This window comes from Dipodomys ordii, unplaced genomic scaffold, assembly GCF_000151885.1.
Source record: "Dipodomys ordii isolate 6190 unplaced genomic scaffold, Dord_2.0 Scaffold6, whole genome shotgun sequence".
Taxonomy (NCBI): Eukaryota; Metazoa; Chordata; class Mammalia; order Rodentia; family Heteromyidae; genus Dipodomys; species Dipodomys ordii.
Window position 1 is genome coordinate 17462321 of NW_012267222.1, and position 13940 is coordinate 17476260.

The following is a 13940-nucleotide window of genomic DNA, read 5'->3' on the forward strand; positions in this document are numbered from 1 at the left end:
CTGGTTCTCTAATTGCCCCAAGTCTAGCCTATGATAGTCCCGTTTTCTTGCAGCTTACCCAACATTTAGTGTCTCTTTAGTGTGTAGACAAAGCCTGCAAAGTGGGTTCAGAGCTATGTGAAGCCAGAACCTTGGCCTGGGCAGAAGTCAATAAGTACCCTTCGAAGTAAGGATCACAGAGTAGAATGTGCTTAAAGTATTGTAGATTAGGATTCAACCTTGCTGACCTAACAGAAGAGCTTCCTCCCTTCCATGTTGATGGCATCATCTTCTCATCTTTCTCTATAGCAGCCACTTATTCAAGTAGTAATGACATTACCAGCAAGAGCCTCTGCTGCATCTTGTAGCAGAGTGTAGTTTCCTTAAATCTCCCTGTGGTGGCATTCTTAAGCTTGGCTTTTTTGTGCTGGGTAGCTGCTAGTTTGTCATGGTAGATGCAATAATTCATGATGTAAGATTGTGAGCTTCTTACATTGTAAGTCATAAAAATAACTGTGCTTGGAGCCACTGCACCCCACCAGCAGCCTCTTCACATCTTTCTCTTGCTTCCCCCACCCTCTTCATATATGGTTTGCTTAGGATATGTTTCCAGGTTTCTCTGAGCTTCACATTTTTTTCCTCTTTTTTTTTTTTTTTAATTTGTTTTTGCTTCTTTCCCAAGTTCTGAAACTGAGTCCCTAACCAAGCTGGATCGGTTAGTATGCCCTCTTTCTTTTCTCTGCACGAATGCGTGTATGTCAGAGAGCAGTGTATGCAATGGTGTGGCTTTGCTTCTGTTCAGAGTCCTGCTTCTTCCTGTTCTGGTCATTGCATGGCTGCAGAGCTCTCCATGTATAAAATGGAGCATACTGAGTGCGTCCTTAGTGTTGGCCGTGTCAGACTCTCTTGGCTCTCTCTTCCTTACCCTAGTCCTCATTGTGCCCTCTCTGGAGTGAATGAGAAGGGGATGAGGGGTGGAGGGGCAAGCAAAAGCCCTGCCATTTCATAATCCATTAGAGACCTTGCTCTGTCCACCTTTGTTCTATGCTGCAGTTCCTCTTCCTTAGTTTTTTATTGCCTTCCTCTGCCCCTCATCCCTTTTCTCGCCAGCTGCTGTCTTAATACTTTCCTTTCTCTGTAAGGGCTATAGCTGCCAGGATGTTGGTCTTTTTGCTATGTCAAAGGAGTAAGCTCTGGGAGCATGTTACTTGTACTTTTTAATAGTTGAGCTTCCTATTTTTTCCCTAAGGGAGAATTACTCCATTTTCTAAAGATGTTTTATATACTGCCCTTTGAATGCTAGCAAGTGGCATGCACCAAAAACTTATAGTCTGTTTGCTCTCCTATATTTAGGAACTTACAGCAAATGTTTGGACACAGTTTTTTCAAGTTGTACATGAAAGTTAATCATAACCTTTTCAACATAAGAAGATGGCTCTCGCTTTTCCTTGTGTCTCCCTTTGCCCACTGATCTCTGGGCACCTGAGCTTGTTTCCCACTGCATCAAGACTGTTAAGCCCATCTTAGTGATCCCTGCCACAGGCAGCAGAAGGAAGCACATTTATTATCCTCTTTAAGGAAGAAAAGCCCTTTGAGTTTTGGATTATGAACATGGCCTCAGGTTGATTTCCAAGCAGAAGCCAGAGTTCTTCTGGCCTGTAACATAGGCAGCAATATGCATGGTGCCTGTGGCAGGTCTAATTGTGCTTTGATTTTGTATTTGGCATTCATTAGCTGTCCTCAAGGTCTTCACGACTGTAGTTTGCTTAGGCTAAAGCAAGAGGCAGAGAGAACGGTTGTTGTACTCAAGCCAGGTTTTCTGTCTCCCCAGGCTGGTTGTGAGTTCTTTAGAAGCCCTGGAAAGCTGCTTTGCCGTTGGTCCAATCATCGAGAAGGCAAGTTCTTCAAAGCACATGGGAGCTTTTCTGAAGAGGCAGGAAGTCAGTGAAGTTGTCAGAGGCTGGAGGCCTTGAATTTGAAGAGCACTTATGGTCTAATCTTGATTTGCAAAGAAGCACCAGAGAAGTCTTTGGCTTTAGGCCTCATGTCCTGGTTTTGGGGGGCTGTAGTGAGACCTGTCATAGAGCAGGATGAGTGAGTGCTGGTGCCCAAAACCTATTCTGGGAGTTGGAGTGTGTATCCTACTTCTTTGCTGGTGTTTTAGGGATTATAACTTCTGAACCCCCTTTTTTTCTTGGCAGTCTATGGTGTATAACTTAGCCCTGGTGCCAAGGAAGGAAGGAATGAAGGGGGAAGGGCAGACTAGACAGGTCATTCTTTATTGAGTTGTTGGGATCAGTGGTAACCTTGCTATCTTTTGCATCAGGAGAGGAACAAGAATGCAGCACAGGAGCTGGCCACTTTGCTGCTGTCCCTGCCAGCACCTGCTAGTGTACAGCAGCAGTCCAAGAGTCTTTTAGCCAGCCTGCACACTAGTCGCTCTGCCTATCACAGCCACAAGGTAACTGTTCTCTCTGTAGAAATAGGAGTTGTAGATCGGACAGGGAATTGAGTCAGTTAGCTTTCTGTTTGTAAAGCAAGGGTCTAGCAAAGAGAGCTGGAGGAAGGACCTACAGTGTTGAGATTAAACCTAGTTTAAAGTTTCTCTGAGAAATGTATGAACATAATCAAAACTAAGAAAAGGGCTTAGCGGACCACTTTTGCATCTTTTTCCCTAACAGAATTAGCAAGACTTAAGAAAGAGAATGGAATGCTGAGTGTAGGCAGTAGCTCCTTGGAAAAGAGTACAGAAGTGGGGAGTCACTTAGGTAAAGGCTGCCACTGTTCTCACCCCTCAGCTTTGGGCCCATGTGTAAGCATACTTGTCGTGAGGTGGTTAATTAGTGGTAGCTCTTGGGGAGACTCTGAAGAGGAAAACTGGGAAAGAAGATCTCTCTGAAAGTCTGCAGATGCCAAAGGAGATAACTTGGGCAGGTTTATGTAGATGGAATAGATAATGGTTTAGACCCAGGAGGAAGAAGGACTCTGAGAGAAGCTATGATCCACCTGCTTTGGCTTTTGACCCTCTCTCCTGTAAAATTGAGAAACATGAGGTTAGCCTTCTCAGATTGCTAAGGAAAGGCCATTTGGGAGCATCATCCTTGAGTAGTAGAAACTCGCTAAGGAATATTTGCTGGAATAAGAGGAGTGGGCTGCTACAGCCCTGGAAATCATGCAGGTTCACACTGAGGTGAACTTTTGACTTTTTAAAGACTAACACTTTCTGCATTCAGAAGTTTAATATGTTTGATTGCTTTGGAGATTTATTTGTTAGAAAGTTGGTGGTAAATAATGTGATCTCTTGAAAGGAGACAGCAATCCTCATGATCTACCAGCTTTCCCCTGTTCTTTGCTTTAGTGTTGAGCCCATGCTTGTGGTTGATCCTCTGTGATGATACTGTTTTATAGGATCAGGCCTTGCTGAGCAAAGCTGTGCAGTGTCTCAACACATCCAGCAAAGAAGGCAAGGACTTGGACCCTGAAGTCTTCCAGAGGCTGGTCATCACAGCTCGATCCATTGCCATCATGCGTCCTAACAACCTTGTCCACTTTACGGAGTCAAAGCTGCCCCAGATGGAAACAGGTGAACTAGGCCTTTGTGGCCGTGGTCCTGAAATTGGCTCAGTCCACCTTCTTTGTCCTATCTCATCCTCTTCCTGTTATTGCTGGCTGCTGACTGACTTGGTGTTCTGAGAAGGGATTTTGCTCCCTGTTCTTTATACCTTATAGGGCCTTTGCCATCAGGATTGTACCATTTTAATTAATTTCCTTTTCCAGTGCTTATCCTTTTAATCATCCCTAGGTTTATTTAGTGTTCTGTACGTCAGATATAATCTGTCTTTGAACTTGCTATGTCTTATGGTCTTGAGGGTAAATGTAAAGCTTGATTGGCCCTGGTGCTTATAAGCAGTTAAGTTATTTTGTATTTTTAGGCTGTTCATTTGCCATCACTTCATTAATGTGTACAGTGGCGTCTTTCAGTGCTTGATCCTGTTTCCTCTCCTCCTTACATTGGCTGAGTACCAAAACTGTTTTGCCATTGTCAAATAGAGTTTTCTGATGCTTTTACAGTTATCTATCTTTGTCCTATTCGTCCTTCTAACACTACAATCCTGAACTCATTCTTGAGAGATCTCAGCTGTTCCCTGAGGTTTTACAGTTGAAAGGTTGGAACGGGCTTCTTTGAATCTACTGTGAAGATCCTCTTTGCTCCCCTTCCTATTGAATTCTAACACTCAATGTTTTCTGTGATATTCCTTTCCCAGACTGTTTTTTTCCTAGATGTGCCTGCTGGAATCTAGGGATAGTTGGCATATTGATTGGGGCCCCACTTGAAACTCCCTCCGCAGGCAAGCTTCCTTGACCTGAGTTAACCTTAAAACAAATTAAATTCTGTCTTAGATTTACCATCGTTAATGATTTTTTTCCCCCTTGTGTAGAAGGAGTGGATGAGGGGAAGGAACCACAGAAGCAGGCAGAAGGAGAATGCTGTAGTTTCATCACGCAGCTTGTGAACCACTTCTGGAAACTCCATGCATCCAAACCCAAGAATGCCTTCCTGGCCCCTGCCTGCCTGCCAGGTATCATGTGAAACTGGATGCTTAGTGCAAGTGACAGAAGTTCTCTCCAGTTCCTCCAGAATTAATCATTGCAGCTTAGGAGTCTGTGAGATCAATGCATTATTCTCTGTGGGAATTAACAGTATAGCAGGGAATGGGGTTTCTTCATGTGGGGTTGCTTCTATCACATAAAGAAGCACTTTGATGAGTGAGTGAGTGTGTGTGTGTGTGGGTGTGTGCGTGTGCGCTCGCTTAGTATTTTTTTTTTCTTTTTTAATTTTGATTCAAAAGATAGAATAAAGGTCAAAGCCAGTTCAGAGACAAACATTAAGAATTTTCCTGAAGAATAATTTGTTTCCAGTGCACTTCTGCCCTTAGTGTTTTGACTTCTCACACTGCTTTAAGTTTAGATCTGAGTAGCAAAGGGTAAATTAAAATAACTTAGGGTGTCTGAAGCAGTAAACTCAGAAGGCATATCAAGATCATGTTTTGTTACATGGTAAGGGTTTAGGGAAAGTAGGGCATTTAGTCTTGGCCTATTCTTCACAGTTCCTTACTTTATCTTGATATCCATAGATAGAGCATGGCTGCATAACTTCTGTCATTCAGGAGGCTATCTGCCACAGGTTTTGAGTACAGTTTGTGACTGAAAATAAAATAAATCACAAGCAGTACTGCTATAACAATTCCTACTGTGTGTGCTTTGTTGGCTTGTTGTGCTGTATGTTACTGATTTTTGTTTGACTGATCTTTATATGGGTTAAGAGTTTGTACCTTTAAGTATCTAGAGGCTTCTCCTACAGATTTTCAGCTATTTTTCTTGCCTTTATTTAGGTCTCACTCATATTGAAGCTACCGTTAATGCATTGGTAGATATTATCCATGGCTACTGTACTTGTGAGCTGGACTGTATCAATACAGCATCCAAGATCTACATGCAGATGCTATTGTGTCCTGTACGTATAACACAACCTCACATGGCTCTCACCAGGCTAAGGGGTGTCTATAAAATTTTTAGTAAGCTAGCTAAGCTAATTAAATAAAATGGGAGGTTGATGGGGTTGTTTTGAATATTGATAAATGCCATAGGCAATAAAGTCAACTTAACCTGCTAATTTGGTTAGCTGGTTTGCTGATATCCCAGGATGTTTATTAGGGACTGGCAAAGGAAGAAAAGTGTTAAGAGCTGGCTTCCTAAATAACGTTTGTGCTGGGTGCTGGTGGCTCACGCCTGTAATCCTAACTACTCAGGAGGCTGAGATCTGAGGACGAGGTTCAAAGCTAGCACAGGCAGGAAAGTCCGTGAGACTCTTATCTCCAATTAATCACCAGAAAACTGGGAGTGGCTCTGGCTTAAGTGGTAGAGTGCTAGCCTTGAGCTGAAGAGCTCAGGGACAGTGCCCAGGCCAAGTTCAAACCCTAACCCCCCCCCCAAAAAAAATTAGTGATGTTTCATCATGACTGTTTTCCTTTTAAACTTTAGGATCCTGCTGTGAGCTTCTCTTGCAAACAAGCTCTAATTCGAGTCCTAAGGCCCAGAAACAAACGGAGACATGTAACATTGCCCTCCTCCCCTCGAAGTAACACTCCAATGGGTAATTTGAGGTCTGGGTTTAGTCTGGACTCTGGGATGAGGGTAGGGAGCCTGGTTCAGGAGAGGGGAATAAGAGGCACTGTGTCAGGATATGTTGTTTATATTGACCAATGCCCTAGAACCTTTATCTATCTATCTATCTATCTATCTATCTATCTATCTATCTATCTATCTATCTATCACCTACCTACCTATCAACCTATCATCTATCCACTATTCCATAAATAATTTAAGATGTTAAAAAATTGATATAGTAAGCAGAATAACAAAGCCAAAGCTATGAGAAATAAAGGTACATTAATAGTATTATAGATATAAAGCTTTGGCTATAGAGCATCTATTTCACCAGGTGATAGATAATCTGCATCACACCCATGCATGATGGATCCATTTAGCTGAAGCTTCCTAAGAACTAGAGCAAAAATATCCTAAGAACAGTTAGAAAAATCCCAGTGACCAAACACAAAATGCAACTGTTGTTTTAGGAGAAAAGTACATTTCCTGGCACAAAAATCTTGATTAAGGATATTTTGTTGTTAATGGGGCAGAGTCCTGAATGAACTTTAAATACAGTGTTTGCTAGCAAATTTCACAGATTGCACTCATGATATACCTGGAGATGGTCAAGGGCCACATTATACAGAGAAAAAGAAATAGGTATAATTAATTTAGTAATACGTTTAGTAATATGTTTAGTAATTTAATTAATTTAGTAATATGTTAAATATTTCATATATATATATATGTGTATATATATATGTCATGTAATCAATATAAAAACTATTAGTAAAACACTTTGCATTTCCTAGTACTATTTTTGAAAACCAGTGTGTATTTCATTATGGTGTCATGTCTATTGATAGCCCTATTTAAAGTGCTCAGTAGGCACATGTGGCTGATGTGATAGTGAATATCTAAAGTTAAATATATGGCCATGTAACTTTTTGGGGGGAGGGGGTCAGTCATAGGGCTTGAACTCAAGGCTTAGGCACTGTCACTGAGCTGCTTTTGCTCAAGGCTAGCACTCTACTACTTGAGCCACTGTACCACTTCCAGCTTTTGTATTTTTGTGGTACTGAGGAATTGAACTCCAGGCTTCATACATGCTAGGCAGGCGTTCTACTACTGAGCCACATTCCCATTCCATGAACATGTAATTTTGAGATACTCTTCCTTGAGTAACATTTAAGTTTTCCATGAGTGAAAAAAATAGTTTGTGGCTCCCTTCACTGGTAGGAGCCTACAGTACAAATATTTCCTGTTCCTAAAAAGGACATATTTATAATGCTTTAAATCCAGTGCTTCAACTAGGAGGAAGACACAGAATCAGAGGGAAATAGGGGAAAACGTACAACAGAGGGACCCATCAGCTGCACTGGATATTGATGAAAATGAACTAAGCAACTCAAGGGCAGCCATGGGAAGATGAGAATGAGAGGGATAGAGGGAACAGCTAATGCCAAGCAAAAGGAAAGAAATGTACATATCACCCAATGTAGAAGAAATAGCTCTATTGTCAAAGCTCATAACTTCACAAACTTCATAGACCACAATAATGACAATTTGCTTCATGAAGGTTAGAATGTGTTTGTGACTTTAAGTATTACTATCTCACAATACTATGGAATTTGTGAAATTTATGTAATCACTTAATCACAATAAAAAAAATTTAAAAAAATTCCAGTGCTTCGATGGAAGACGAGGTCTACATCCTCTTCTAATAGTCAGGACCCTCATGGGCTTTTGCCTCAGAGGAAGGCCCTTCCATCTTCCTACAGAGAATGATGTTTCCTAATAGGATCTATCAAGAGTTTCACATTTCACTTCTGATTCTTACAACGATTATGTAGTGTGGAAGTTCACTGATCTAGCTCCTTTGGAGAAAATTGCAATACTCTAAGCTGCTAACAGTAAAATATCTCCATCGTGTTTTCTTCTGGCATGTCCAGAGTCTCCTAAGAATTGGTGAGAGTTTATAGAGCCTGTTTTATGGGAGGGAATCCCTCAGAATCCAAAGTTGTTTGCTTATTTTATTTAAATTTTTAAATTTTTTAAAAATTTTTTGTCAGTCCTGGGGCTTGAACTCAGGGCCTGGGCACTGTCCCTGAGCCTCTTTAGCTCAATGCTAGTACTCTACCACTTGAGCCACAGCACCACTTCTGGCTTTTTCTATTTATGTGGTACCGAGGAATTGAATCCAGGGCTTCGTGCATGCTATGCAAGCACTCTACCACTGAACCACATTCCCAGTCCTTATTTTAATTTTTTGTTGGTCAATGTCATTATACCTACATTCATCATCTGAGAAGTGTATTCTTATGGAGGACAAGCTGTTATTGCTAACTGTATCTTCCTAGATTCTGTTAAGCATGAGAAACAGGAAAACAAGGCCTCCAGGCTTAGGGCCTTGGAGTTGTACCTCAGAAGCACAAGGTGCTGGTTCTGGCTTCTTTTTTTCTTTCTTTCTTTTTTTTTTTTGTCACATGGGGGCTGAACTCTAGACCTGGGCACTGTCCCTCAGCTCTTCAGCTCAAGGCTAGCACTCTACCACTTGAGCAACAGTGCCACTTCCAGCTTTTTTCTGCTTATGTAGTGCTGAGGAATCGAACCCAGGGCCTCATGCATGTGAGGCAAGCACTCTGCCACTGAGCCAACTTCCCAGCCCATGGTTCTGGCTTTTCTTGTGCTTAGCTTGCTTTGTGATATAGCATGTGTCAAGGGAGGAAAAAGCAAGCACTTTAGGTGACTAGGGTTTCTTTGACTCAGGAGACAAGGATGATGACGATGACGATGATGCAGATGAGAAAATGCAGTCCTCAGGGATCACCGATGCTGGTCACATCCGCCAGGAAAGCCAGGAACAGAGTGAGGTGGACCATGGCGATTTTGAAATGGTGGTGAGTCTGTTAGAAGGAGAGGGGAGAAGGAACTTTAAACTCCCCTCCAGCTCTTAGCTTCCTAAAGTTACCATTTGCTATGGGACATTGACAGAGCTTTCTCTCTGCAGTCTGAGTCAATGGTCCTGGAGACAGCTGAAAATGTCAACAATGGCAACCCCTCTCCCCTGGAGGCCCTGCTGGCAGGTGCAGAGGGCTTCCCACCCATGCTGGACATCCCACCTGATGCAGATGATGAGACCATGGTTGAACTAGCCATTGCCCTGAGCCTGCAGCAGGACCAACAAGGTAGAAGGCAATGCCGGGAACACAGTGGCCATTGGCCTTACACAGGAAAGAGGGTTTGGCAGTTACTGATACCCAGCTGACTTAGTTTGTCCCCAGATTTGGGGAGAGGTTGATCTGGGTGAGAGCTGTTCAGAGGTACAGGTGGAGAGTGAGAAGGATTGCTTTGGGAATTCCAGGCTAAGGAGCCAATCTCACAGTTTCTATATTAGTTTGGTCTTTTTGATCAATTCCTCCAGAATCTCTTTTATTCCTTGTGCCAGTGTTCTTTCCTGTCTCTGTAACTAAACTTGGTGGGTGAACAGCAATGGCTGTTGATTAACTTCGTGGCTGGAAGGGGTCATATGCTGGTGTTCAGGTGGCCAAAGCAACGCTGTGGAGAGGGTCTGGAGGGGATATTGTGTTCACTCTCCACTTGTTTCCCAGGCAGCAGCAGCAGTGCCCTGGGCCTGCAGAGCCTGGGACTGTCCGGCCAGGCACCCAGCTCTTCCTCTCTGGACGCAGGAACCCTCTCTGACACCACAGCATCAGGTAACTGTCCACAGCAAGGAGCATGGCTCAGGGTCCCAGGACCCTCAGGCCTTGTTTCTAATGCTGTGAGATATGTATAATGGGCAGCTGCTTTGACAGGCCATCTGGACTTCCTGCTTCTGCCATGGCTGTAAACATATGGGTGTGGAAGGAAAGCTCTGGGGCTTGGTAATGGCACTCACTGCTCTGCTTCCTCACACTTTGCATGCTGCCTGGCTTCAGCTAATTTCCCTAGAGAGATCCACAGAGGTCCACAGCTTGTAGGCTGATTAGCAATAGGCTTATGTTGAAGCATTCTGTATTCTTTGTCAGAGTTGTAACATGGTTTAGACATATTAAAAGAGAGATAAGACTTAGATTTCATATCTTTTAAATTGTCTTCATTTAAGAGTAAAAAGTAAAGCTATAAGAAACTTGGTTAGGCATCAGAATTTTTGGGCAGTGTGGCTAACTAACCATCAGGGACCTGCGCGCTTGAGAGGTTGGGGTTGTGTGGACAGCTAAAATCCATAGAAAACCTTCAGATCTCATTTTGTCTTTACATAAAATCTATTTCTTAATCTGTTAAGAAATAAAATGTATTTCCAAATGGAGAATTGGAGCATAGGAGGATGGCACACCTGAGAAATCCAGTGGAAAATCAGCCCCAAGTAATTTAAGGGTTGATTTATATATATATATATATATGCTTGTTCAGAATGCATCTTTTATTTCTTTTCTTTTGGGAGTTTTACCATGGATAGATAAGGAAAGGGCAAGACTGACTGTCCCCACCTGCTACCGTGTCTTGTTGCTTTTTGAGGTCTCTTTAGTTGCTGTCATTTCAAGCTTTGAGCTGTTGTGCTGTCCTGGTTGTGTTTGTATCTTGCTCTTTTGGCTGTCATGGCTTTTCTCCCCTGTGTCTCTCATCCAGCATTTTCCTCCTGTCTCAGCTCAGCCCTGATCCTGGATGCTGTGGCTGTCTCTGGGGAATTTCCTTGCTTCATTATTAGCATCTGATGAGGATGATTAGGAGGTGTGAAATTTCCCAGTGAGCTCCCTTCTGGACTATTTGATAAAACAAACAGCTGATTCAAGAGCTCATGATAAGTGATTTCTTCACATTAGCACAAATTAACTGATTGCAAAGTAAATCTCATTAAAATTCTGAGTTCTATGCTTTGAATGGCAATGGCTAGTTTCAGATCTCTCAGTAGGTGTCAGTAACACCTAGACAATGGTAACCATGAAGCATTTAGCTAGAACACTCAACATCCATGTCATCTATTATTTCTGAATCTCTGCACTGCAATGTAACAGCGAAATGCCCAGCAAACTGGGTTTTCACTTCTGTCTAAGTACTGTTTGCAACGTACCTTGTGTAGTGTTTGTTCCGGTTAGTGATTAATTGGCAAAGCAAATCTTTCTTTTTTTTCCTCTGACCATAGGATATATTAACTGCACTGTATCTTCTGCACTTTGTGGTTTGATGCTTTCCCCCCAAGGGGGGGTTTTTACCTGTAACAGCTCTTGTTACTCTCTTAGCTCCAGCTTCTGATGACGAGGGCAGCACGGCCGCGACAGATGGCTCCACCCTGCGGACCTCTCCTGCCGACCATGGTGGCAGTGTGGGCTCGGAGAGCGGGGGCAGTGCAGTGGACTCAGTGGCTGGCGAGCACAGTGGTAAAGTGCCTGGGACATTGTGGTCTTCTTGGGCAGGGGGTTGGGAAAAGATAGGATGGATAAATGAATGTCTGGGCCTTGAGTTGCTTCTAGCAGTGAGGAGCTTAAGGACTCACTGCAAATCTGAAGTTCATTTTATCTCAACCTTAGAGTTTCAAGTGTTTAGTGATAGAGCTTAAAAGCTCAGTGGAAGAAAAGCATTGATATGTATGGTCCTGAGTTATATAGTATAATTGAAGTCACTATCCTTAGATATAGTGGGAGAAAATGTGTTCTTGGGATGTCCTGTTAATGATCTGTATTGATCTAGCAGCCATCCTGAAATCATGAGTCAGGGTCTCTAACATGAGGAAACATGACAGCTATTTCAGTTTGACCTTGGAAATAAGTCTGTAGATAAAAATCGGTTGTGAAAAAATTTTATGAGGGCTTAGTTGGAGTTCCCACGAGACAGAAGTTGATAGTGGCTGGGATTAAGTTTGTTCTTGTGATTTAACATAGTGTGCTGGGGCTGGAATTACATTGAACTTCACAGAATAGAAAACAATGTTTTATAATTTACCTTCTTCAACCATTGCTGGTTCAGAGTGCTTTGGGAGTTGATTTTTGCTCTTTAACCATTGCCCTCTAGTGTCTGGCCGGAGCAGTGCATATGGGGATGCCACAGCGGAAGGGCATCCTGCTGGACCAGGAAGTGTCAGCTCAAGCACTGGTGCTATTAGTACTGCCACTGGGCACCAGGAGGGAGACGGCTCCGAGGGAGAAGGAGAAGGGGAAGCTGAAGGAGATGTCCATACCAGCAACAGGTCAGGATGGACCATTCTCAGTCACCAGGCTTGCCTGTCTCCTTCCAGAAAGAGGAAATGGAGCGTTAGCAATAGTTCTTTTCAGACATAAAGGCAATTGAAGCTGCCAGTTTTCTTTTCTTCCAACCATAGCTGACTTCAAAGTATATAGAGGTCCAGCCTACTTTGGGAATTGATGTGTGCCTCCCTTTCCTCCCCCGCTTCTTTCCTTGTTTTTGTTTTTTTTTCTTTTTTTTGGTGGAACTGGGTTTTGAACTCAGCCAATCCTAATCCTGATTTGTGCCTTTTAACTAATTTCCTTCTATTATCTGGCCTGTTTAAAATAATGGCAATGCCACAATAGAGAGGCACCTAGCTGCGTGTTTTTGTTTGTGATAGTGTATATCTCATAAACTGGTCTAGAACTGTCTTACTTATCTGAGTAGTTATTGAGATAATTACAGAGAGAACGAAGAGTGGTTTTTCTCTGAAGACACATAAATCCCTAAGGAACTGTGAAGTGACTGTCACGAAAATAGGAGTTTTTCTTCCTAAAGTCTTTTGTTCCATTGTTTGTTAGAAAGTAAAGGAGAAACAAAACACAGCAAAATGTAGATTGAGGTCTAGAAATACCCAAAGTGGAACATTTTGAAATTAAAAGTTATCGTAATCCATCTACTTCAAAAACTTGTGGTAGTATACTGGATGGGTGGAGTGAATATGTTCACCAGCAGAAGATGACTACAAAAGTAGAAGAGTGAGAAAAATTTAGGAATAATACTTATAGACTTGAATGTGTAGATTCTTGGTTCTCAACCACCTTAGCCATGCCTCTAATTCTGGGTTTTTGCTATTGGCAATAAAAGTTTGGAAATTGTCTTCCTGGGATGACATCAAAATTCTCAGATATCAGCATCCTTAATGGGGTTATAGGTCTGAATCACAGTGCCCCGCTGAATTTTTTAAATAATAGAACTAAATTCTACTATAGGGCAGTAAGGAAAATTGTGATTTTGGAGTACAAAAAATAAAAGGAAATTACTTCCTTATTGTATTTGTTTGTTTGTTTGTTTCAAGAGTAGCATTTAAGAATTTGGAAAGCCAGTAATCTAGTGTGATCTTAGTTGTCTACTCTGCTGGTTTTTGGGACTTCTTTCTCTGTACATGTTTATCTTGTGTATATTCTCCAAACATGAGGGCACTATTTCATCTTGGAGCCTGTTTTGTTTGGTTCATAAAGCTATTGGACTGTTGTTGTTATCTTGAATTTCCTCCCTGTTACCTTGTCCATCCCTGAGCAATTTTCTTTTACTTGCCATCTCTATACAGGTTGCAGTTTGCCTAGTTATTTGTGGATATCAGTGTGGGCCGTTGTGTATTATTTTCTGAAGAAGATCTAGCTCATTCCTTTGAGTCCTTTTTGGAATGATGACTATTTATTATTCCATTAAGAACCTGTGCTTTTTGAGGCCAGCCTGTGAAAGTTACTAGACCCTCATTAGTAGGCTGGGCTTGTAATCCCAGCTATGTTGGAGGTGTAGGTAGAAGAATTGAGATTCAGCCTGTTGGAAAAACTTGAGGCCCTACTGGAAAACTATTAAAGCAAAAAGGGTCCAAGGATGTGACTCAAGTGGTAGAGGAAGTAAGA

General features: G+C 42.2%; 1 protein-coding gene across 1 annotated transcript in view; it reads left to right on the plus strand.

Annotated features, from left to right (window-relative positions):
• Ubr4 (ubiquitin protein ligase E3 component n-recognin 4) overlaps positions 1-13940 on the plus strand; it is a 140042-nt gene that overhangs the window by 72396 nt on the left and 53706 nt on the right. The window contains exons 48-58 of the mRNA XM_013032660.1: positions 1811-1874; positions 2306-2440; positions 3388-3562; positions 4419-4559; positions 5373-5494; positions 6022-6133; positions 8899-9029; positions 9140-9317; positions 9741-9845; positions 11370-11507; positions 12139-12313. Of these exons, the coding sequence (XP_012888114.1) occupies positions 1811-1874; positions 2306-2440; positions 3388-3562; positions 4419-4559; positions 5373-5494; positions 6022-6133; positions 8899-9029; positions 9140-9317; positions 9741-9845; positions 11370-11507; positions 12139-12313 (1476 nt within the window). The remainder of the gene's footprint in view (positions 1-1810; positions 1875-2305; positions 2441-3387; positions 3563-4418; positions 4560-5372; positions 5495-6021; positions 6134-8898; positions 9030-9139; positions 9318-9740; positions 9846-11369; positions 11508-12138; positions 12314-13940) is intronic.